This window comes from Pinus tabuliformis, chromosome 9, assembly GCF_031772625.1.
Source record: "Pinus tabuliformis cultivar Carrire ecotype Pingquan chromosome 9, CPIR1, whole genome shotgun sequence".
Taxonomy (NCBI): domain Eukaryota; kingdom Viridiplantae; phylum Streptophyta; class Pinopsida; order Pinales; family Pinaceae; genus Pinus; species Pinus tabuliformis.
Window position 1 is genome coordinate 38,000,977 of NC_142307.1, and position 27,149 is coordinate 38,028,125.

General features: G+C 37.0%; 1 protein-coding gene across 4 annotated transcripts; it reads right to left on the reverse strand.

Moving 5' to 3' along the window:
* Positions 1-271: 271 nt before the first annotated feature.
* LOC149147028 (indole-3-acetate O-methyltransferase 1-like) lies at positions 272-23,127 on the reverse strand. Of its 4 annotated transcripts, none has more exons than XM_089445741.1 (5): positions 23,109-23,127; positions 22,773-22,866; positions 21,880-22,332; positions 1,076-1,342; positions 272-977 (listed from the first exon to the last, which is right to left on the reverse strand). In XM_089445741.1, exons 2-5 carry the CDS (start codon positions 22,860-22,862, stop codon positions 615-617), a joined length of 1,173 nt encoding a protein of 390 aa, XP_089301867.1. In that variant the 5' UTR covers positions 22,863-22,866; positions 23,109-23,127; the 3' UTR covers positions 272-614. The 4 variants fall into 4 exon arrangements, with proteins under 4 accessions (XP_089301867.1, XP_089301866.1, XP_089301865.1 ...); XM_089445740.1 differs by having other exon boundaries at positions 23,073-23,122; XM_089445739.1 differs by having other exon boundaries at positions 23,005-23,122.
* Between the last annotated feature and the right edge of the window lie 4,022 nt (positions 23,128-27,149).

The following is a 27,149-nucleotide window of genomic DNA, read 5'->3' on the forward strand; positions in this document are numbered from 1 at the left end:
AAACTCCAAGGGATTAGTATTAAAAACCATAGGGTTTATATTCTCTTGGGTTTTTAGTATTAATCCCTTGGGTTTATTATTCCTTTAGATTTATAATATTAATCCCTTAAGTATATTAATCTAAAATTTCATATTAGATATAATATTATTCATTAATTTATAATATATATCTTTTAAATTAAATATAGATCATAAAATATCTACAAAATCAACCATTTTACCCTTTTGAATTTCATAAATTTTCAAATTACTGAATGTTTTTCATAACAACATAGGTAACTAAGCTTCGCATCTGATCAGATTTGTCCTCCCATTGCAAGATGTGAAAATCCACTTGCTTCTGAAAAAGTCATGTATAGCACACAAACGTGATGCCTAGGGCAGCACGTTAAAGTATCCTAAGACTGGAAAAAACCATTTTTAAGTTCAGATGAAGTCATATAGCTCCAAAAAGCATGCCCTATATCTATTAGAAGCCATATCCTCATATGACATTAATCTGACTCATGAGGAAGAATTAAAACATTAAGAAATACGACTGTCTGGACTTTGGACAAAAATGCTTAAATAGTTCAACAATACAATCCCACCACTGGAAATCATCATGCTTCATGTCATTTGCGAATGAGAAAGGCTCCAAGCAGATCACCTCGATTGAGCGCGTATTCCTGGCATTTGGAAGTTGCCCTCTTTTCAATCCTCAAGAAGAAATCATCTGTTAAAACATTTGAACCCAACTGAGCCCTCACCAGATTCTCGAACGCTGCCCTGTAACTGTTTGATACCATCCTCCCGAACATCTCCTCATCGTTGTTTGTCACCTCTGAAATTGCATGCAAAGGTAACCCACTGAACACCTTCACTCTCTCCACAATCTCAAACGATTTCTCCATCTTCACTATGCTTTCCAACTCCTCGACATTTGGGCAGAAAAGCGGCAGATTGAATGAATCCATTTTCTCCTTCTCAATCATTCCCTGCACCTCTAATTAAATCCATCAAATTCCATATCAATTATATTTAACATTCACAGTGCAGTGGATTCCAGAGAAGGAGAAGAAGAAGAATATATTACCTGATTGATAAGCTCTTCAAACGCAGCTTGCATGTGATGAGAAATGTGTCCTATTCCTCCTTGCTCTTTTATGTCGTTGGAATTACGACCTACCAGACATATGAACATGCACCCTCCGGGTACCATTTCCTCTGCCCGTGCTGCCAAAAATGAAGAAAAATCTTTGCGAAATTGAGAAAGATAAGCAGCACCCACTTCATCGGTAGATATATGAATAGACCCACCATTCCAATCCGGGGAGTTTCTGTCTACAACGCTATTGGGAACCTGTAATATCATTTTTATTCTATTATTCCATTATTTCAATGTCTTATTTGAAGATTATATGAGTGTGTTAGAGGACTTTTATTATCATTATTATTAAAATTGTATATCAAGATAACATGATTATATATAAGTAATAAGATATTCCATTATTCCATATTATCTTGATTATATGAATGTGACAATGGGCTTTTCATTATTGTCATTATTAAATTTTTATATCAAAACAAGGAGGCTGCATGGTAGCTAGTCCCTGTCTTGGCGGGGACTGCATGGTAGCTAGTCACTGTCTTGGCGGGGAACAGTAGTATACTTACAGTTAACAATAGCACATTCATAACAGTAGTACACTCACAGTTACAATGGTACACTTGCAGTTTCACAGTTTTAGTAGGGCACTCACATGGTTGGTTCTCACACTGCATCTAAAAGTAAGGTAAGCGATGAAAATAAAACTGCACCCAAAATACACTAGTAAGCCTAACCATTAGAGATCTTACGAGGAAAATAGTAGAAACTATGGTGAACAACAAAACCGAACCGGGTGAACAAAATCAGAGTGAAATTACGGTGAACAAAACCAGAGTGGTACGCGATTTAAAGGAAGCATGGCCAAAGCTGTTGTTAGTGTGCTCATAGACAAATTTATTTTCACTGTGGCTCACAAACTCGAGGTACAACTCATTGTTAATTTCAGAGAGGATCTTCCAAGAGGTGTGGCTCATTGTTGATTTCAGAGAGGATTTTGAATTCTTTTGTTATCAGCTTATTTACATTAAAAGTCTTTTGACTGATGCCGGAGGGAAGAGGAACTCCACTTCATGTTGAAAACGTAATTTCAACCGCATGCGTACAACGCCCAAACCGCCGCAGCGAAACCAGAAACTACCCCTGTCAGAGTTCGGACCGCCTTTTGGTGTGGAGTGGTTTCCGTATAATCGACTCCGATACAATGTGATGCAGCCACGTGGTCCTCTACATACGTCAGCAGAACTGACTTTTCGGACGCTAATGTTCAGCACGAAGTGGGCTCCCAAAATCGACGTCAACCGTCCGATTTGCTTGATCGTTCTCCGCCGTCCATCAACCAAAGTTGCATACGAGCCTGCAACGAATAAATATTGCGTGTAGTAAAATTCAAGTTTTGTTGACCGCCGGTAAAATAATTTAATGAATTTAAATGTGCCCGTAGGAATATTGGTAAGAGTTTTAAATTTTAATGTTTTTTTATATCGAAGGTATGGGCGCATATGCATGTTACGTATGGCATATGTGTACTTTGTAATGTTTTATGTTTTTTTTTGTGTTGACCATTTTTGGTAATGAGGTGTAGAACACACGCGCAGGTTAAAAAAACATATAACGAGCCAAATGAAAATGTGCTCTGTTTGGTAATATGAAATAGAAGCTTATGCACAGCAGTGTGGGGAGCATATGCACATCAGTGCGGGGAGTATGAGTTTTTTGGAAGTTGCATATGTAATGTTTTTTTTTACAGCAGTATGTGTAAAATAGTTTTACACTAGTAAGTGAAAATTGGTTTTTACAGTAGTTTATGTAAGATCTTTTCACAGCAGTAAATGTAAATGAGTTTTACACACCAGCAGTGTAAATTCTCAGGTGGAGACAGAGTTTTGTTGAATGTATTTTTGGTGAATCCCTCTCAGTAAAAGAGGATGAATATGTATCAGACATTTTTTTAATGAATAGAAATCATTATCTGGGTGTATAATACTCTGTTCTCAGTCATTTTTTTTTAAAAGGCTTCCCTGTGCAAAGGATCCTGTGGAGTGAAGGAAACAGAGCATTGCCTCTGTGTGTTCAATTTTCTTTCTGTTTTTAGGATTTTACCAGAAAAATCCCCAACAGTGGTATCAGAGCAGGCTTAGGCTCTTTGAAGGTGTTCAAGAAGCTGAAGGGAGGAGTCTTTTGTTGCAACAGTAAATCTTCTCCAGCAAAGTGAAGTCTCAGACAAAAGATTCAGGTATTCCTCAAAGTTTTTTTTGTGTTGCTGAAGAAACAGTCAGTGTTTTAAAATACACAGTCAATAATTTAAAGCATAGTTGAGGATGCAAGGAATGGCTAGCACCGGTACTAGCATGGGTATGTTTAACACCCAGTTCCCACAGTTTAATGGGAAGAACTATGACTACTGGTCAATAACCATGAGAGCTTTATTTGTCTCACAAGATCTATGGGAGCTTGTTGAATCTGGGTTTGAAGAACCAGCAGATGAAAATCAATTTAACAACTTAACTCAGGGAGAGAGAGATCTGCTGAAGAGCAATAGGAAGAAGGATGCAAAAGCCATTGTATTGTTGTATCAAGCAGTGGACCAGAGTGTGTTTCCAAGGATAGCAGCAGCTAAGACATCAAATGAAGCATGGAAAACTCTCAAGACAGCCTATCAAGGCATGGAGAAAGTGAAGACAACAAAACTACAATTGCTGAGGAGAGATTTTGAAAATCTGAGCATGAAGGAGTCAGACACCATTGACTCATTTTTCACACATGTGATTGGTCTGGTCACACAGATAAGGACTCATGGAGAAACCCTTGAAGAAAGGAGGATTGTGGAGAAACTGTTGAGGGTCCTACCCTCAAAGTTTGATGTGATTGTCACCACCATAGAAGAGACAAAGGATCTCTCAAACTTTTCAGTTGATGAGCTTCATGCATCACTGATAACACATGAGCAGAGGTTGAGTAGAAATGAAAACTCATCTCTAGAGCAAGCCTTTAAGACCCAGATGTCTTTTGGAAGAGGAAGAGGTCAAGGCAGAGGAAACAAGAGAGGAAGAGGCAGAAGCCAGAACAGAGGTGGAAGGAACAGTCCAGCAAATGCTCAAGGAAGAGGCAGCAATCCAAATCAGAACCAAGGCCAAGGCAGCAGCCAACAAAGAGGACAACATCATGCTCAAGGACAAAGGTATGAAAAATCCAATGTCCAATGTTATTATTGTAAAAAATATGGGCATTATGCCAGTGAATGTAGGAAGAAGCAACATGATATGAGTAATAGACAAAATGCAAATGTCACTAGAGAAAACATCAACCAAGATAATGTGTTGTTAGCTTGTAACATGGCTGAAACAAACAGTGAGGATATATGGTTTTTAGACTCAGGTTGCAGCAACCATATGACAGGAAACATAGCCTTGTTTTCTGCCCTAGATAAAAATGTGAAATCAGAAGTCACACTAGGAACTGATAGCAAAATTTCTGTTATGGGAAAAGGAGAGGTAAAAATATTTACAAAGCAAGGAGAAAAGAAAACCATAGCAGATGTCTACTATGTCCCTGGAATGAGATGTAACCTCTTGAGTATTGGACAGCTTGTCCATAAGGGGTACAATGTTTTCTTTAAAAATGATGTATGCACCATCATGGATATAGCACCCAGCAAACGATGCATTGCTGAAGTGAATATGACAAGGAACAGGATGTTCCCTCTTAGAATAAGGGCAGATTTGAAAAACAAAGGAGAAATTGCAGCAGTCACCCAAGAGGCTTTCCAAAGCGTGCCAAAAAATGAAAATTGGTTGTGGCACTTGAGATTTGGACATCTCAATTTTGGAGGTCTAAACTTGTTAAGCTAAAAAGGAATGGTAAGAGGATTACCATTGATAGAGAAACCGGACAGCCTTTGTGAAGGTTGTATTTTGGGGAAACAACATAGAGAAAGTTTTCCATCAGGTAAAAGCATAAGGGCAAAGGCACCCTTAGAGATCATCCACTCAGACTTATGTGGACCAATGCAAAATCTATCATTAGCAGGCAGCCAATATTTCCTAACATTTATTGATGACTTTACAAGAAAAACTTGGGTATATTTTCTTAAAAACAAAAGTGAAGTGTTTGAAAAATTCTGAAATTTCAAAGCACTTGTGGAGAACCAAAGCAGGCTGCATATAAAAGTTTTGAGAACTGATAGAGGAGGTGAGTATATCTCCAAGGAATTCCTACGATTTTGTAGAGAAAATGGAATTCACAAACAGTTTACAGCTAGGTACACCCCACAGCAAAATGGAGTTGTTGAAAGGAAGAATAGGACCATCATGGATATGGCAAGGAGCATGCTGAAGGCAAAGCATTTGCCAAATGATTATTGGGCTGAAGCTGTAAATTGTGCAGTGTATATTTTGAACAGGTGTCCTACAAAAGTAGTGTTGAACAAAGTGCCGGAAGAAGCATGGAGTGGGAGAAAGCAAGGTGTCACCCACTTGAAAGTTTTTGGATGTGTGGCTTATGCACACATTCCAGATCAGCTAAGGAGGAAGTTGGACAGCAAAGGGGAGAAATGTATCTTCATTGGATACAGTGAGGAATCCAAAGCTTACAGGTTGTATATCCCATCTACCAAGAAGTTTTTTGTCAGCAGAGATGTTCAATTCATTGAGGAGGAAGCTTGGGATGGAAGCATAGAGAAAACAGTGAATGTTAAAAATTGTTTGTCTCATGATGAAGATGATGAGGAGGTGGCTGAAATGCATCCCCAAACAGCAACGTCGACACAAGGACAACAAGGGACACCATTGAGGATAAATGAAAGTGCTTCTCCAAGCACACCACAAGGAGGAAATTCAAGTGCATCTTCAAGCACTTGCACACCAAATGAAAGACGTAAGAAATTTAGAAATCGAAGTGACATTTATGATGAAGGAATGAATTCCTTATTTGCCTTGTATTGTCATGTTGATGATCCTATTCATTTCGAAGATGCAATCAAAGATAAGAAATGGATAGAAGCTATGGATGAGGAGATGAATTCCATAGAGAGAAACAAAACATGGGATTTGGTTGAGCTACCAAAAGGAAAACAAGTCATTGGAGTCAAATGGGTCTACAAGACCAAGAGAAATGTTGAAGGTAAAATAGAAAAACACAAGGCAAGGCTAGTTGTCAAAGGGTACAAGCAGCAATATGGAAGAGATTATGAGGAGACTTTCGCACCGGTTGCAAGAATGGAAACCGTGAGAGCAGTGTTGTCCATAGCAGCTCAAAACAAGTGGAAAGTTTACCAAATGGACGTGAAGTCAGCATTCCTAAATGGAGTGTTAATGGAAGAGGTTTACATTGAAAAACCTCTAGGCTATGAGAAGAAAGGTGAAGAGCACAAAGTGTGCAAATTGAAGAAAGCTCTTTATGGGTTGAAGCAAGCGCCAAGAGCATGGTACAACAGGATAGATTCCTATCTATTGGATAATGAATTTGACAAGTGTGAAGGAGAACCCACCGTCTACATCAAAGAAAAAGATGGTAAAATTTTAATTGTTGTCTTATATGTTGATGATGTTATTTTCACAGGCAATGATGATCAGCTCATTGAGAATTTTAAATCAGTCATGAAAGAGGAATTTGAAATGACTGACATGGGTTTCTTGAGATACTTCTTAGGCATAGAAGTAGATCAAAATGAAAAAGGAATTTTTATCTCACAAGCTAGATATGTAAATCAAGTGTTGGGCAGATTTAACATGCAAGAATGCAAAGCAGCGATCACTCCCACAGTAATGGGATTAAAACTCAGCAGAGAGGACAACAACAAGGATTTTGATCCTAGTTTGTACAAGAGTATTGTTGGCAGCCTTATGTATTTAACAGCAACTAGGCCTGACATAATGTTTGTTGTTAGTTTAATTTCCAGATTCATGGAGAGGCTAAAGGAAGCACATTGGCAGACATCAAAAAGAATTCTGAGGTATGTCAAAGGTACCAAAATGTTTGGCATTTTATATAGTGTCTCAGAAAGTTCAGATTTAATTGGATACACTGATAGTGATTGGGCTGGAAGTGTAGATGATCGGAAAAGCACTTCCGGTTATGTTTTTCATATGGGTTCAGGAGCCATTTCATGGGCTTCTAAGAAACAGTCCATTGTAGCATTGTCTACAGCAGAGGCTGAATATGTGGCAGCTACAACAGCAGCATGTCAAGCAGTTTGGATGAGAAGAATGTTGAGGAGCTTAGGCCAAGAGCAGGCAAAAGCGACAGTGATTTTTTGTGACAATAGCTCAGCTATTGCATTGTCAAAGAATTCAGTGTTTCATAAGAGAACGAAACACATTGATACAAGGTTTCACTACATCAGAGGATTGGTGAACAATGGAGAAATTGTCCTATAACATTGCAGGACTCAAGAATAGGTAGCAGACATTTTGACAAAGCCATTGGATCAGAAAAGCTTTGAATTTTTGAGAAAATGTTTGGGTATGACCGAATGCCCAACAGTTGAAATTAAAGGGGAGTGTTGAAAACGTAATTTCAACCGCATGCATACAACGCCCAAACCGCCGCAGCGAAACCAGAAACTACCCCTGTCAAATTTCGGACCGCCTTTTGGTGTGGAGTGGTTTCCGTATAATCGACTCCGATACAATGTGATGCAGCCACGTGGTCCTCTACATACGTCAGCAGAACTGAATTTTCGGACGCTAATGTTCAGCATGAAGTGGGCTCCCGAAATCGACGTCAACCGTCCGATTTGCTTGATCGTTCTCCGCCGTCCATCAACCAAAGTTGCATACGAGCCTGCAACGAATAAATATTGCGTGGAGTAAAATTCAAGTTTCGTTGACCGTCGGTAAAATAATTTAATGAATTTAAATGTGCCCGTAGGAATATTGGTAAGAGTTTTAAATTTTAATGTTTTTTTTTATATCGAAGGTATGGGCGGATATGCATGTTACGTATGGCATATGTGTACTTTGTAATGTTTTATGTTTTTTTTGGTGTTGACCATTTTTGGTAATGAGGTGTAGAACACACGCGCGGGTTAAAAAAAACATATAACGAGCCAAATGAAAATGTGCTCTGTGTGGTAATATGAAATAGAAGCTTATGCACAGCAGTGTGGGGAGCATATGCACAGTAGTGCGGGGAGTATGAGTTTTTGGGAGTTGCATATGTAATGTTTTTTTTTACAGCAGTATGTGTAAAATAGTTTTACACCAGTAAGTGAAAAATGGTTTTTACAGTAGTTTATGTAAGATCTTTTCACAGCAGTAAATGTAAATGAGTTTTACACACCAGCAATGTAAATTCTCAGGTGGAGACAGACTTTTGTTGAATGTATTTTTGGTGAATCCCTCTCAGTAAAAGAGGATGAATATGTATCAGACATTTTGTTTTAATGAATAGAAATCATTATCTGGGTGTGTAATACTCTGTTCTCAGTCATTTTTTTTAAAAGGCTTCCCTATGCAAAAGGATCCTGTGGAGTGAAGGAAACAGAGCATTGCCTCTGTGTGTTCAATTTTCTTTCTGTTTTTGGGATTTTACCAGAAAAATCCCCAACACTTCAGTGTCCAAATGGTTTGATAGTCTTGAGGATTTTCTTGCCTAGGCGTACCATATATGGTGCAGAAATGTGGGGCGGAGTACACATTGGAGAGATGTGATGCGGTGAAGCTCATCACATGTTTGGAAATATGATGTTTCGCTACCAGATGGGCCGCAATATTAAGAAATTTAATGAAATTCTCAACAAAAAATCAGCGGAATACTAAATATCTCAAACATCTTGAGGCAGTATTCGAAGTGAATGTTCATTCTCAAAGATTGGATGCATAAGGAAATTCTCAACAAAATTTAGCAGAATGCTAAATATCTCAAATATCTTGCGATAGCATTCGAAGTGAATGTTCATTCTCAGAGATTGGACGCATATAATTACGAAGATAGAAGGGAAAGATGCAGTGTTCTTCTTAGAGAATCAGATACTGTGGGCATGAGAGACGATATTAATGTGGTTACTAAATCGATATTACAGAAAGACTACCCTCAAGTCATCAAGTCATCGCCATCCTCAAGTCAAGTTATCGCCATTGTTGGCATTGGAGGGCAGAGTCAAACTCTTGTGCTCCAACACATTTTCAACAGCGATGAAGTCCATGTGAACTTACCTTGCCTACCTCAGTATAAAGAAATCTTGTGAAAAGTTCATCATAATACATTTCCAGCTGCACTTACGGTGTGCTTGTAAGAACCTGGGAGATGGCTATGGAGACTTACCCAACCAATTTAAACCACTGAAATATTGCCATAGAGAATTATGATACTCCCTCGGCTGCTTTCTTATCCACTAATCGATAAGGTAGCCTTCCCACACACTAGTTATATTATGATGTACACGAGTTAACTCTTGCATATTTTGTAGATTTTGTATTTACAAGCAATCGTTTTTTTATTATCCAAGGTAATATGTCTTTACACGAGCTTCTATAATCACACTTTTCTTACAGATTCAATGTCTCTTTGGACTGATGATCTACCGTCTTGTTCTAAACCCTATAAATATCCTCCCATCTTATTTTTAGCATATAAATATCCTCCATATTATGTTTAATGTTTAGTGTTGGGAATTTTCTGTTCAATTTCAAAACAAAATAACTTGAACAGAACAGAGAAAATGCTCTGTTTTTACTACAGGATCAAAAATTTGTTTCCAAAGCACAGAGTTTTAACAACACACACAAAACTTCTATTCATTAATAGAGTGTCTGTTACAAAAAAAAGGTCTTCCTCTTAACAGAGGGATTACACAGGAACACTTCAGTTCCACAAAAAATTTACTCTGTCTTCTCTTAAAAATACTCTATCTCTGCATATAGACTTTTAATTTCATTCGCATTGTTCTTCACAATGGCGCCCAGGCCATAATATTCATCCTCCAAAACGGATACAACAATATCACTGCATTGTTGTGCATTATAAAGAAGATTTAACTCTGTCTCTCCTTGCAAAAATTAACACTGCTATGTGATTTTTGTTTTTCACATGCGCACTGCGTTTCACATTTCGTTTTACCAACAAACAACTGCGTATTTCATATTCTATATTCTCAGCAAAAAATTACATTTTACTTGCGCTATTGCGCATTCCCTTATATTGCTATTCTACAATGCTGCGTATTACATTTCATGTTCAACAACAAACAGAACTTTCACATTGCTGTGTGTAAAATAAACTTCTTACATTCGCTCTGCTGCGAGTTCCCTTTCATTCTCTCAACAAACAACTGCAAAGACTTCATGCTGCTGCGTGCTCCCTATGCTCCCTATGCATATTTGCCCTCTTTCATTCACGCTCTGTTGTGCTACCATTCATGCTCAACAAAACAAAAACAAATGACATTACCTTCACGCTGCTACGTGTCTCATTACATGTTCATCTCTCAACAAAGAAACATCATCTCTGCACTACTGTGCATTACCAAGAGAAATTGACACTGCTGTGTAAAAATTTCTCCCTTTCCACGTTGCTGCGTTTTTCACACTTGCACATTCTCAACTAAAAACATTCGCGCTCTGCTGCGCATTACATATTACATGGTCTGCGTATTGCCCTCTTTTTTGTTCGCACTGCTGTGCATATTACACATTCTACTTTAACAAAAAACAAAACGACATTACATATTACTTTGAGAAAAAAAATTACTCCCGTGAATTAAAAATTCACCTACATTTACTGACCCCAGTACATTTCAATTAAATTCTTGAATTACTTTAGCATGGCGGTAAATTGATTCATCAGCTTTGCATACAGAGGTCAAAAAAAATTTTCATTTCACTTCACGCAATGTGGTGTAGACCTGTACAACAAACTTTGGTTCGATCGGACAGCTTCAAACCTTGGTTTCAATCGAACGGCTGTCGGACTATATCGCAAGCCCCTTCTTGCCGATCTTTATGCTCCAGGGAAAACTGCTTTGACAAAACCACTCAGCCACATGTCTGCTATTGGGTGTTATCGCTGCCCTCCAGAGGAAAACCACTTGCTCGTGAAAAGAGGTGCGATGAAGTCTAGCTAGTTTTCTGGAAACAGTTTTACTGTTGCCGTTTAATGGTCGTTGGTGCTACACGGTAGTTGAAATTACAATTTCAACACTCCCCTTTAATTTACCCAGACATTTTCTCAAAAACTCAAAACTTTTCTGCCTATTCGTATCGGCTTTCTTTTCATCGCTTTCACTGCTGTGCCCATGCACTCCAGTCAATCCCGAGCCACAAAATTGTGCCTGGTTACTATTCTGGAGAATAAGAGTACTGTCTTTGCAGCTGGCTATATCCATTGGGGCATGATCTGCACTTGTTCTTTCTGGGAAAATCAGTGGGTCATTTGCTCTCAGTTTCTTAGATGTTCCTTTAGATGCCATAGCAGCTGCAAAAGTATTCTGATCATCATGTAATTTCCTCTTTCTCTCTGCCTCACACAAGGTTTCCAACCTTTGCATCTCCAAGCTATCCTGCAACCTTTTCTTCTCTGCTCTTATGGCAGATTTAATTCCATATCTCTCCCCTAACTATATGCATCGTCTCCTTTTGGCAGTCTTCTCAAAATAAGCTTAGATTGGCTGGAGAGCTCAAGGGACTTTCGGACTGTATTTCCTTCCTTCTCCATACTTGTGTAACTTTCTTCTTTTGCATGGTTCTAGCTTGTGTAAGAGCCCATGTTAAGTTACAATCACGTGCCATATGACCAATGTTATGACACTTGAAGCATTCTACATTGTTCATGAATAAGATTTCATGATTTCTTCCTGTAAAATTGTTTCTTGGAGGTTCTCGGAGACTATAAAATCTATCTCTATGAGATTTTTACAGTCTTTTGCCATATTACCAAAGTTTGAACAAGAATAAAAATAACCAAAAAATGAACTTTGGTACCTGGGAGATGGAGGTTTCCTTGATGTACTTCTGAAGCCTTTCTTCCTTGAGATCCTTTGATGATAACCATTACCTCTTGCCTCTTTGACATCATCTACATTTCTTTTTGGAGCTGGTTTTCTACTTGGAGCAAGATTTCTTCTTGGAATAGGATTTCTTCTATTATAGCCTTGATTTTTCTCCTTGCCTTTGCTGGAACTAGGAGCATCACAATTTCTTTCTGGCTTCTTCACATGTCTTTTGCTTAAAGCATTTTCATTCTTGTTTGAGGGTTCACCTGCATACTCGAGTCCTGATTTATCAGATGGACATCTGTGATAGCTGAGCATGTCATCCAAGGCTTGAGAGCTCTTCATGATTTTGTTCATCCCTTCAACCTTTTTTCTGAGGAGGACAATCTCTTCTTCCAATCTTTCTTCCAATATTTCACACTCATTATTCTTCTTTGCAAGTTGTTCCTCAGTTTCTTCCTTGCTATTATTTTAAAGGAGATGATATTTGACTTCATTTTGAAGATTTCTTCATTCTTTGCTTGACTGCTCGCCATTTTCTTCTCAGCTCCTTGTGCCTGTTTCCTGACTTCTTGTAATTGAGACTTAAGGGAGGAGACCTTTACCTTGTATTGACCAATCTCTTCTTCAAGTTTGTTTATGCTCTTGTGCCTTTGTTCAAGTTGACTTGACAAGGTATTTTCTTGCTTCTTTGTTTTATTCAATTGATTTGTTATGGATATGACTTCTTCAAGATGCTTCCTTTTGCTTTGATGAAATTCCTTCTTAAGTTTGGCAAACTCTTCATCCCTTTCTTGTACTTGAAGCTTGATGAGGTCAACTTTCTTCCTTGTTTGATCTTGGTTACTAACTGGAGCTATCTTCTTAAGTGCCTCATTTTCCTTTTTCAAATTGTTAATCTCTTCCATGGCGGTCATAAGTTGAGCGAGGAGTTCTTCTACAAAGTCCTTTTCATTCTTTTCACCTTCTAGGTCTGCTTCAGCCTTGATGTCATCATTCTCATTTTTAGCTTCTATGATGGGTTCAGGATCTCCTTTTTGATTGATGGTCATGGTCAGTGCTCCTTTTGAGTGAAGGTCATGAATTGTCCCATATATCCTTTGCTGATGAATGTTTTCCTAGATTCTTCTTTACAGAATCAGGTAGCCCATTCAAGATTGTCTTTGCTACTTTTGCATTGTACTCCTTGGATTCTCTATCCATCCTACTATCATCAATCACTGATTCCCAAAATTAAATCCCTTGAGACTGTAAGAAAGTCCTCATTCTTGCTTCCCATATATTAAAGTTCCCATTGAACCTTGAAGCCTCATCAAATTGATTGTTTTCTATTTTAGTAGTAGAGGGAGACACATCCTTAGGAGGATTGGAGACTTTCTTCCTTGACCTTGCCATTTGTGTTTTAGCACTCTTAACTATGCTTCAAGATACTTGATTGTGTATTTAAAATAACTGACTGTCTTCAACAGTAACACAAAAAACTATCTTGAGAAATACCTTGGATTTTTCTTGACTGAGTCTTCACTCTGCTGGAGAAGCTGCTGTAGCAAGAAATCCTTCCTTCAACTTCTTTGACACCTTCAAAGAGCCTGGACAAGCTCTGATACCATGTTGGGAATTTTCTGTTCAATTCCAAAACAAAATAACTTGAACAGAACAGAGAAAATGCTCTGTTTTTACCACGGGATCAAAAATTGTTTCCAAAGCACAGAGTTTTAACAACACACACAAAACTTTTATTCATTAATAGACTGCCTGTTACAAAAAAAGGTCTTCCTCTTAACAGAGGGATTACACAGGAACACTTCAGTTCCACAAAAAATTTACTCTGTCTTCTCTTAAAAATACTCTGTCTCTGCATACAGACTTTTAATTTCATTCACACTGTTCTTCACAATGGCGCCCGGGCCATAATATTCATCCTCCAAAACGGATACAACAATATCACTGCACTGTTGTGCATTACAAAGAAGATTTAACTCTGTCTCTCCTTGCAAAAATCAACACTGCTATGTGATTTTTGTTTTTCACATGCGCGCTGCATTTCACATTTCGTTTTACCAACGAACAACTCACTATCCTGCTTCACACTGCTGTGTATTTCATATTCTATATTCTCAACAAAAAATTACATTTTAGTTGCGTTGTTGCGCATTCCCTTACATTGCTATTCTATGATGCTGCGTATTACATTTCATGTTCAATAAAAAAAGAACATTCACACTGCTATGTGTAAAATAAACTTCTTACATTCGCTCTGCTGCGAGTTCCCTTTCATTCTCTCTACAAACAACTGCAAAGACTTCACGCTGCTGCGTGCTCCCTATGCTCCCTATGCATAGTTGCCCTCTTTCATTCGCACTCTGTTGCGCTACCATTCATGGTAAACAAAACAAAAACAAATGAAATTACCTTCACGCTGTTGTGTGTCTCATTACATGTTCATCTCTCAACAAAGAAACATTATCTCTACACTGCTGTGCATTACCAAGAGAAATTGACACTGCTGTGTAAAAATTTCTCCCTTTCCACGCTGCTGCGTTTTTCACACTTGCACATTCTCAACTAAAAACATTCGCGCTCTATTGCGCATTACATATTACATGGTCTGCGTATTGCTCTCTTTTTTGTTCGCACTACTATGCGTATTACACATTCTACTTTAACAAAAAACAAAACGACATTACATATTACTTTGAGAAAAAAAATTACTCCCGTGAATTAAAACTTCACCTACATTTACTGACCCCAGTACATTTCAATTAAATTCTTTAATTACTTCAGCATGGTGGTAAATTGATTCATCAGCCTTGCATACGGAGGTCAAACAAAAATTCCATTTCACTTCACGCAATGTGGTGCAGACCTGTACAGCAAAATTTGGTTCGATCGGACGGCTTCAAACCTTGGTTTCAATCGAACGGCTGTATATCGCAAGCCCCTTCTTGCCGATCTTTATGCTCCGAGGAAAACTGCTCTGACAAAACCACTCAGCCACGTGTTTGCTGCTGGGTGTTATCGCTGCCCTCCGGAGGAAAACCACTTGCTCGTGAAAAGCGGTGCGATGAAGTCTAGCTAGTTTTCTAGAAACAGTTTTACGGTCACCGTTTAATGGTCGCTGGCACTGCATGGCAGTTGAAATTACAATTTCAACATTTAGCATATAAATATCCTCCATATTATATTTAGCATATAATAACAAATTTGCTATCTCTTTGATTTTATCTAAGAAACCCATCCTTTTGCCATGGGAAATTTTTTTGGACGAGCACAATAGATGTGTTAAGATATAGATATTCGTTAAAAAAAACAATACTACATTGAAAATGTAAAATTTTAAAGAAGATATAGGCTGAAAAACAGTAAAACATAAAATGTAGAAAGACGTTATTCCAGTTATCGTTAATCAAATGTTCAAGTTATCATTTTTTTTATTCATTAAGTAATTGATCAATATCACAGATTGAAGTTATAGATAGAGGGGCTTCTGCAATATATTGCACCTTGTGCATTCGTAAATTGCCCGGAAAGACCAAATCCCCTTTGATTATAGTCTCACCACAAACATTTTATTTAAAAAAAATAAAACAGTTTATATATGTAGAAATAAGTAATAATTGAAAAACACCAAAAATAAATAAATAAATAAACTTTTGAGGAGGTACGTTGGCTTGCATGCAACCCACATGCCTCCTCTCCAGCTAGAGTATGTTGACCATCTGGATGTTATGCTTTAAGCATGGCTCAACCGGAAATCCATTTACAATCCACCCAGCGGCTCAAACACAGCAAAAACCAACAAGAGAAAAAACCTCAAATCAAAAGAACAGCCTGTGATTCTCGTCTTCTATTCAATCAGTTAATTTTCCTTATTTTTGAATCAATAAGTTAAATTTTTGAATCATTCAGTTAAGTGTTGGTTGGATGGTTTAAGCTGCCCTCTTATATTGAGTCAATACAAGAGGGAAACTAGGCCTATGTTAGGTAAACTTGACTCAGGATAGAGTCAAAGTTGACTAGGTTAAACAATGATGGTTTTAGGGCACATGGTATTGTGCACCCATATTATTCTGCCTGTGGTATTATATGTAATGGAGCTTATAAAAGGTTGGAAGGACTTCATTGTAATGCAAGACCTAGAGGTGAGCAGTGAAGGCTCACTTGGTCGAATTGGCTAGGGTTTTGGCCAATGCCAATAAGATCTTATTAGGTTGGGTTTTTCCCCGAATTTGGAGTTTTCCCAGATAAACATTTGCGTTTATGTATTTATTGTTGTTGCTGGTTATTTTTATATTTATTCCTCTTAGTAATTATTTATGTTATGTAGTAAATTTCTTAACAACTGGTATCAGAGCCAGATATTGGCTTCAAAGGGATTCTTTGATGCCAAGGGTTTATAGTGGCTGATGAGATCAATGCAGTAGATCTGGGTCTGGAAAATAATGGTGGAACAATCATACGCGGAAGAACCTCAAGGAGAATGTGCAGAAGATAGTGCCATAACTGCCAGGGATTGCAGTGCATTTGTGATATTTACTCGTTTGGAACATGCTGACAAATTGTTCGGGATTCATGTGGCTATTTAAAGAAGGTCAGCAGAAGAAAATTGTTCATGCGACTTCGAAAATTGTTTGTTTTCTGCTATGTGAGGCCACCAGTGCTGGAATCTACGAGGTTTTCGTCGGGCTCGCAGTTGGAGCGGTTTGATAGAGGTTTTTCAGCAAATCAAATTGAGAGAGGATGGATCAAAATCGCAGCAGCAATAAACATTTTTTTTTTTTAATGAAGTCAAAATTATTGCATGTAAATGGGCATACTACTGTAAGACCTGGTAAGGCATGTGTACCCCTGGATAATCACCAGTAAAGTCTGGGTCAGACCTAGGTGATAGGGGGGATGTCGAGTTAACAATACTCTAGGTAAAAACTCTGAGGGGGGTAAGAGCTAGAGTGAGCAGGATTGTCTCACTTTGTAGGTTTGGCTGGAATTAGTCAAGGAACCCCAAGTCAAGTTTAAGGGGGGAATTGTTAGGTAAACTTGACTCAGGATAGAGTCAAAGTTGACCAGGTTAAACAGTGATGGTTTTGGGGCACATGGTATTGTGCACCCATAGTATTATGCCCATGGTATTATATGTAATGGAGCTTATAAAAGGCTGGAAGGACTTCATTGTAATGCAAGACTTGGAGGTGAGCGGTGAAGGCTCACTTGGTCGGATTGGTCAGGGTTTTGGCCAATGCTAATAAGATCTTATTAGGTTGGGGTTTTCCCCGGATTTGGAGTTTTCCCAGATAAACATTTGTGTTTATGTGTTTATGGTTATTTTTATATTTATTTCTCTCAGTAATTATTTATGTTATGCAGTAAATTTCTTAACAACCTCCACTGAAGAGGCCCCATTAAACTGCACAATGGTGGAAAATGTGGTACAATGTGCATATGCCTCCTTCCTAAAATGTTTGAAGAGGGCCAATTAATCTGCACAGTGGTGGAAAATGTGGTACAATGTGCATATGCCTCCTTCCTAAAATGATAAATAAGAAGAGACAACTTCTTCTTTTGAGCCTAAGAACATTTCTAGATAAACTAAAAAAACAAAGGTAGAAAACAGCATAGTATTAGGGGCAAAGAAAGCTAGGACGGAGCCAGCGAAGGCAGAGCCCACATCCCTTCATGTTCCTTTTATAGTTTCATCTCCTTAGCCATATCCAATCGGAGACCGAGTCTAACCTTGAATAGCATCAGAATCAAAGCCAGCATTCGAACCATGCCGCAATGACTTCTATCTCTAGCCTCTCCGGATGAGGATCAAAGCCTATATTTGGGTTCAACCTTTTCGATCTTCACCGCAGCTCACCTGGTATATCATCGATTGCACAATCGGATAAGCTTGCATCAAACCATTATGGCACAAAGGATGATCCTCACTTTGAGAAATGAAAGAAGAAGCAACGTGGAATTTTCTATTTCTAAAGTCCATGTTTAATGAGTCAGTTAGTTTGCTTGGATGGAGGTAAGGCAGTAGAGAGATAGAATGTGTTCCTCTTGATAGTGTTGTGAGCCCGACTGAACCTGAGTCATCACCAAAATTATCTTGTTCGCTTTTACCAATTACTTCAAGCTATCAATCCTTTCCTTTTCGCCCCCCCAACAAAATCCTTCCCAAAACACCTCACCCCTCTAAAATACCCCTAATCCCCAAAAGACCTTTCCCTCCACCACAGAATATATTGCTATTAAGGCTTTCCTGTATGGCTTTATTTCCCACCAGAGAGATTATAGATAGACTATGCTAGATCCCTCGATATAAATAAGCAAACAACACCTATGGCAAAGGCACTGGCACCTCCTTCTTAAATTAATTTCCTACCCACCTAGTCTGAAGCAAGACAAAGAAATAAAGCCGCCATCTACTAAGAAAAGCCAATAAAACCATCTAACCCAAGCGAGTTTTCTAGCAGCATTCCTTCCTACTAGCAACAGAGAAAACATCCCTACTACTAGCAGCTCATTCTGTTGATTCTGTTGATCCACCAGCGAAAGGAGCCGGTAAGTGGAGGCAATTCAATGCTCGCAGTGTCCCTTCTAGTCTACCTTATGGTATGGTTAGATAAGATCTATATCCTAAGTTGATTCTGTTTATTCTGCAGTTTACCCAGTAGCTTCTTCAACAGTTGATTACCTATATTCTATTCTAGCAGCAAAAGCAAAGGTAATCAGGGCATAGGCAGATCCAATTGATGATTAATTGTTCCCACCCATCAGTCTAAGTCTAGGTAAAAGACACATCTACATAAGCCATAGCCTAAGCCTCCTAACAAGATATCGTGCCATGTACTGTAGTAATAGATTCTGAGGCAGCTAGAGCATCAAAAAATAGAGTAACCTAAGTGTTCCTTGTTTCAACATATCTAGCAGTAGTTTATCTAGTAGCAAAGAAAGAAGCTAGGGTGTATAGAGCTCCCCATGAAGCGTTTAAGCTCTCCAAACCCCGAAACCCCCCTTCCTAATTTGGCAAGCACTACCATCTCCTTTCATTAGGTTGGAACTATCTATATCCTTTTGAATGCTATCATTCCATATTCTATGAGGTATGGAACTATACCCTAACTTTGAATTGGTAAGCACTTTACCCCATTCATTAGGCTGGAACTAGAACCTTTCCTTTTGAATTTTGTAGACGCCATGAATCAGTCCTCCTTCCAATGAGTGTAGGGAATAATTTAGACTTCTTAAATCAAACAACACTATTATTTCTCTCTCTTCATTAGGTTTGGAACATAATAAATTCAATAGAGAATTCATGAATGCATAATTACATATTTATTATATATGTAATTACTCATTCGTTCTTTCCTTCAAATAGCTAGCTAGAAGGTAAGGTTATCCCTTTCGTTTCACGTGTAAGGGGAGGAGTGCGTGGCAGAACCTTAATTTGGGGAGGCTTCTTGTGATGTAATTCTTTTCAAATTTGACACTTTTTCAACAATAGCTAGGTTGTCCACATGTATAATTTTTTAATTTTTTCAACAGTAAAAACATTCTCAACAATAAACTTTTCTTCACTAATTTCAGACTCAGTTTCTTACAGTAATTGATTATTAAACAACATGTTAACGACATTCTAAACAGTAAACTTTTCTTCACTAATTTCAGACTAGTTGATAATTAAACAACATGTTATTAATTGGCACCTTCAATTTAGATTGGATCACATCACATTCTCTAGGTGAATGTCCAGAATCTGTGCTTTCAGAATTAAGTTCAACAACGGAGAAAGGATTCCCTGAAATGAGATTTTGATGAATTGGCAACAATTAATATTTTAAGAGAAGGAGGCAAGTGAGATTCTGATGAATTTACAACAATTAATATTTTCACAACAATTAATATTGTTAAAAGCAGGACACGAGTGAAGATATTGCATAGTACTTCAAAATAACCAACCAGAATGGAAACAGTTTGTTTTTCATCTACAAAAACTCACAATACTGGGTTTGAATAGCTTAAATTGCTTCACATGCAACCTTGCCTTTTGCCTCCTTACTCCTTTTTGGGCCTCTAGAATAACATGCCCCATTAATCTACACAGTGGTAGTGAAGGTGGGACAATGTGCATATCCCTCCCTTGTAAAATGATAAATAGGAAAAGCCAATATCTTTTTGACCCAGCTAATGAAGAACATTTTTGGATAGTCTGGTCTGCTGCTAAAAGATTATAATTAAAGAAATTTACAACCAATTTTTATATTGAATAGATAAATAAATAGATATCCAAACCAAATAAGCTAAATATATTTTCATATCAGGAAAATCAAAATGATTGTAAACTAAAAAAAATGAATCAAATTTTTAGATATACTTAATAAACACTTTGAACATTTGCGTAGATATCAAATTTACTTCAAACTGCCGAAGTAAACCCTGAATGAGCAGATCTTCTACAGTTCCCTGGGCTGCAGCATTCATCGCAGACTTCTGGAATTAATATTTTACTCCATTGATTACTAAGTTGCACTTGAACGGTGGAATATGATAAACATTAAGGATAGCTTTTAAAACATAGGATAAAATATGCATGTCATCCACACTAAAGTCAGAGGCAATGAATGTCCTAGTGAGATTACTAGCGTGCTACATGTTAATTTAAAAATTTAATAAAAATAAAATAAATAATAAATAAAGTTAAATTAAAATAAAAAGAAAAGATTTGTGAGAAAGACAGTGCATGGATTTCACGTGTCTAAGGGATTGAAAGAAGCCACACCAACCAGCACAGTGTCATAGGTTCCAATCTTTCACGGCGGGAAGTGTCGGTCCTCCAGTGCTCCATGCGTACGCCGGTTAGGGATTCATCGCAATTAAGCCCAATCTCCCAACTGTTAAGGTCATGACGCTCACTCACCAACCAGTCTATCTGATCTCCTGTAAAAACTTTTCTGGTCTTCACATTGAATGTGAGAGAAGTCGAAATGGAAGAGGAATGCCATTAATTGTGCATGATTCCAGATATATTTTAGTTGTGCAAAATTCCATACATGTTTTAGCTGGGGTAAGCCAAACTATGCATTTGGAATTTCTTAGAAATTCAACATATTTATATAGGTTTAGTTCTTAGAAATTCAACAGATTTATATAGGTTTAGTTTAGTACAAGATATGTGTTTTAGAGCTCAGTGATTAGCGTGTATTTTTCTTTGTGTAAGAGTATGTAAGATATGTGTTTTAGAGCTCCGTGATTAGTGTATTGTGTGTAAGAGGTATCTTGTAAGTCCTAGACTACCAGTGATAGTAAACAAATTTATTTTGATTTCTTATGCTCAAAAGCTTGGAAAGTCTCACTATAATTGACATTGTAAAACGCTAAAAGGTCATTATTGTAACAAAGATTGTGAAACTGAGATCTAATGTGATTGTACGCAAGGCACTCTAAGAGGAAGTGGTTTTCATCCTCGATGCTCATATTCTCACATATATGACAGATCTTTCCATTCATGGTGTTTTAGTTATATGATATTTTTAATTAAATAATTTAATTAAAAATTTAAAATACAAGTAAAAAAATAATTTAATTAAAAATTAAAAAATACCATTTTTCAAAACCAATCTTAATATTTGATATAAACATATTAGCAATATTTTAAAATATTTAAAAGAATTAAATTTCTATAATCTAATTAATAATTAATAATATAAATTTTATTCCAAAATAAACCTATAGAAATAAAATAAGTGCTCAAAAAAGGATATAAAATTTTAGGTGCCAAAAAAGTATTAAATTTTAATTAATTTGATTAGATTTGCAGATGTGCTTTTCTTCCATGCGCAAGGTGCTGAAGCGAAGAGAGAGCAAGATCATTTACCTGCGAAAGCCAGTGAAGGCTGCTGGAAGAGTGACAAAAATGGAGGGTTTTAGCTGGAAAAAGTCTTCTGTAAAACGACCCCGACACCACTGCTGCAAAGTAAGATCTTGAAGCCGGAGGTTCGGTGAAACAACGCTCGTCGTCCTTCTTCTTGTGGGTGCAGTCTGCTAGTTGTTGATGTGGAGGCAGCGAGCGAAGGAGCGAGTTAAAATCATTGGAAGGAAGATCAACAAAGTTAACTTCAAATTCTGGCACCTCCACACAATGAGAACTGCACGTTGTTTGGACGGCTCGAACGATGGTGTCCGCCACAATCAGAGTGTTAATTCCCGTTGCACACCCAAAATCTGCAATGCGAAACACACCGCCATTTGCTCCTTTCAAGTTATCAAAGCTCAAATGCTGGGAGATTTCACGCTCCAGAATAGGATTTATCACTTGAATCACTTTCAACTGCATCCATCACAAAAATATAATATGATGGACGAAACAAATTTCTATACAATATCATCTTGAAAGGATTTATCAAAATATAAAAGCAAATAAACAGTTTGTTCAGAATCGATGCTTATGTGATTTGAATTGTGTTGGGTTTTCTATTCAGTATTTATGACATATATTCAATATTTTTGTATGGACGTTTCAAATCAGTAATTGTGATTTATTTTCAAGAAGAATATGATATTCTAAAAGAAAAAACTTAAATATCATTGTGAAAGTCTTGAAATAAAGATAGATCCGGAAGAAAAGACCCAATACAGTACAAATATCATCATTATCAGAATCTTGAAGTAGGAGTTTTTCAAATTTGATCTTGTGATCGGAAAAAACCATTTTTCAACTGATTGGATTAACACTGAAATAGAAAGTTGATCATTGATTAAAGGAGCTACCTGGGTATATAAAGAAACGCGAGCGTAGCTGGTATCTCCGTCACCGCCATTCATGGCAAGCACATTCTCCAGTGATTTCACTCCCTCCATGGAACTGGATTTCATGCAAAGAACATTCAAATATTTTTCTTTTGGGGGCTGAGTTATAACAGAATGATTAACACATATTGTAATGTACTAGTGTTGTTTATTTATAACTGAGAGAATCAAAATAAAGTTGAAACACAGCTACATGCTGCAGAGTCGAGCACTATCCGACAGTTGAATTATATATTTTACATCCAATGAAGTTTACCGAACCTGCAAAGCACTGCTCAACCCAATATACCCACATACTTAATTGTCAGTGGTCACTACTCTGCAATGCAATGTCGTCTTAAGAATGATGGATCCATCTTTTCCATAAAGTGAAGGTAGAAATTGCAAGTGGACATAATGATGAAATAAGAGCCAACTTGTGGTGTGGAATTGCAGATTTGAAAGTCATCCTAATCAACAACTTGTGGTGTGGAATTGCAGATTTGAAAGTTATCCTAATCAACAAATTTTGAAAAAGAGTGCAATTTATATTGACTTTAGGTACAATGGGATTGGGTCCCAAAAATGTGGTTAACTTTCAAAAGGTGCAATTTATATCGACTTTAAGTATAATGGGATTGGTTTCCAAAAATGTTTGTGGTTAAAACTATAGTTAGGCGTTTGATTTTAAATTTATTTAAAATTATATTATATTATATTTTTGTTCTTTTCAATCAAGGTTATGATATTATAAGGGAGATCATTTTGTATAATAAAAATAAATAATATTAAAAATGTTATTAATTTTAAATTTATTAAAAATATATATATATATTATATTATATTTTTCTTATTTTCCAATAAAGTTTATGATGGTATTGTTGAAAATAATGGAGAATATGTAAATTTGGAAAGATTCAATTCATTAGAGCCATAGATTATGAATTAGTTCCTACTTCTTAGGCAGTTGTTTTAACTTCCCTAGATGTGTGAACACTATATATATTTTTTATTGTATGATGATTTGATGTAGAGCGTTATGCTAGAGGCAGTCTCCAAGTGGAGCTCCTCACCTATGAGCTAGCCAATTCATCAATAAAGTTGATACTGTAGTTTGTTAACACACATAAGGATGGGTAGCCTTGACTAGATCATTGTGGATAAAGGAGGAGATCATTTTGCATAATAAAGATAATATTAAAAATATTATTACAACAAAATTTAAGATGAAATTATTGTGATGGAGAAGTGTTGGGGAGTGGGCAAGAGGGAAGGCGGTTCCAAAATCAAAAATATCTTTGTGATTTGACAATGTAAAGAAGAAAATAAGCATTTCTAACATTGTTAGAGATAATTAGAGAAATGAAGGTTCTAGATTATTATTATCTTAATGTCATATTCTAGAACGTGCGTTTTTCCAATGTAAGAGTGAGTTAGAGTTACATAAGTGTCATTATCTTCCATGTTGTTCTCATTATGGTGGTGATCGATCCCACTGCTATAATATGGGACTCACATCATGAAATTTCGGGTGCCTACTAATGTTTTTAAATTTATGAATTTTGTTGGGGTGGCACGGTACCTGAGCAAATTCATAGCCTCATTTTTAATAGTAGCAGCACCACTCCACACCATAATAGAAAGTGGCAAGAGTTTCCAATGGGGGGTCGACAGAGGGCCTTTGAGGAGTTAAAGAAGAAGATTATTCAAACACTAGTTCTAACATTACCAAACTTGCAACAACCCTTTGAAGTGGAAACAAATGTGAGTGGGTATGTGATGGGAGTGGTCTTGACGCAGAGAGGTCAGCCTGTATGTTACCAATCTAAAGTATTTCATGGGGCAATTCCTAACTACCCTACCTATGACAAGGAGTTGTATGTCCTAATGCAATTTGTGAAGAAATGGAAGCACTATTAGATTGGAAAGCAGACAAAAATACACACAAATCACAAGCCACTGCATTTCATGTAGGCCTAGAGTAAGCTACAACAGACCATAGATTGAAAGTGGACGAGGTTTCTATAATAGTTTCATTTAGTGATCAAGTATAAGAAGGGAAACACAAACAAGTTAGCCTACATGATTTCAAGTCCACCCATATTAAAGATCACAATTTTTGGAACTTTGATGCATATGGAGCCATACAACCATGATGCATACAAAGAGGAATATTCATAGGATGAAGACTTCGAGGAGGTGTTTTAACATTTGCAAAGTCAGGCTCATCCGCACAATGGAAACAACATCGTTGACTACCATCTCCAAGATGGATTACTCTATAGGCTAGAGAAGTTATGTGTTCCTAAAGGTGAGTGATTGTAGCTTATTAGAGAGGCTCATGCCTCCAAGGTTGCAGAGCACTTTGGTGTAGGGAAGAAAGTGGCCAACTTGCAAAGGTATGTGTATTTGTCCAACATGGGAAAATAGGTAGCTAGGTTCATTAGAGGATGAATGCTTTGTTGTAACAACAAGTATAGTAACAATAAATAGGGTCAGTATCATCCCTTACTTGTACCCACTCATCCCTAAGAAAGAATTTCCATGGACTTTGTAGGAAGTTTACCAACAACCAGGAAGGGACATGACTACTTGTTCATGGTAGTTGAGAGGTTCAACAAGATGTGTGTTATGATGCTAGGCTATGAAAAGACTATCAACGGGAAAGAAACAACAAAAATGTTCTTTGGACAAGTCTAAGTGCACTTTGGGATACCAAGGAGCCTCATTCCATACAAGGGCATAAGATTTCTAAGTGAATTTTGGACTACCTTGTGGGAGAATATGAACACAAAGTTGAAGAGGTCTACGACATTCCATCCTTAGACAGATGGGCAAACAGATGTAGTCAACAGGATTTTAGTGCAACGTTTGAGGGGTTAAAATCAGAAGCATATAAACAACTCAAACAATACCATGATATATATATACAACACTCTTATAACAAACAAATCCACAATTCTCATGATAAGTCTCCATTTGAAACTTGCTTTGGATAATTTCCACCTTCACCTTTGGATATTGCATATGGGCAGCAAGGGGGAGTGAGGGAGGATCTTACAGGGGACACCTTGAGGGATAAAAACTTTGTTGAGAAGATCAAGTAGATCCATACATAGGTACAAAAGATACTTTATAAGTCACAAGAAAAATATAATTTCATGCATGATTAACATGGAATAGATAAGTTGTTCAATGTGGGAGACAGAGTATGGTTTACAATTAAACAAGGAGAGGCTACAGGGTTGTCGTAAGAAAATCAAAGCTCTGCAATATGCTCCCCTTGAGATACCAGAAAAGGTGGAAGATAATTCCTATAGACTTAGTCTACCCCCATACATTTTCATTTACTTAGTTGTGAATGTAGAGAATCTGGAACCCTATGAGTCTTCCCAATTAGATTAGGAAGAGGAAAAAGTATTGCCTTCTATAGAGGATTTGGCACCAGATGCTTAGGCAGAGTTGATAGAAGATATAGATTTGCATAAGAGGTCCAGAACTACGAGACAGGGGAAGCATGAACTTTGGAATATTGGGTTGAAAGGACAACTTCCATGAAAAGTTAAATGGTACATCCAAGAGAAGGTGGAGGAAAATTTTTCCCATCTCATTGAATAGAATATTTTGGGGACCAAAATCATCCTAAAATTGGGAGGCGTGATATAGATTGGATCATTATATTGTTTGTCATCCATCTCGATGCTTTATAGTGGAAAAAGTGGAGGAATCAGCACACATGAATATTTTTACTAGCGAGACCCAGTTTGGAAAATTGGGGTCTTGTTGGCCCACCAATAACTCCCCTATATTTTTAGCCAAAATGGAGGGGGCTCCATTAAAAAATTTCATTTTTTTTCCTTTTAAATCACACTTGGTTGATTAATGATCTCCCCTGTATGTATTTTCACTCTTGCTCCAATATTTTGATCATATCTTAACAAATATTTTGTTATGATCTTTGGGGTTTGTCGCTTTGATCAATCTTGAATGATTTTGCACATTGATTCTAATCACGAGTCTCTTTTCACTTCTCTATGAACCTTTTGACTTCTCCATATAAAACTCAGTTGACTTTGACATTTGAATTGAAAATTTTCTTGATGATTTAATGTGAGCTCTTTTCTTCTAATATACCTTTTTGAGCATTTTTTCTTGACTTTTGTGAAAAGATAATATCGTTGATGGTCTCACTAGATTTCCACATGACATTTTTTATGTCTTTTAGAAATTTGTACATATGTACATTAATACATAATTAATTTTATGTATATATTTTAAACTTGTACTATATAAATATATCATTATCTTAACTTAAATATGAATTATATTAATTAAACACATATATTATAAATTATATAA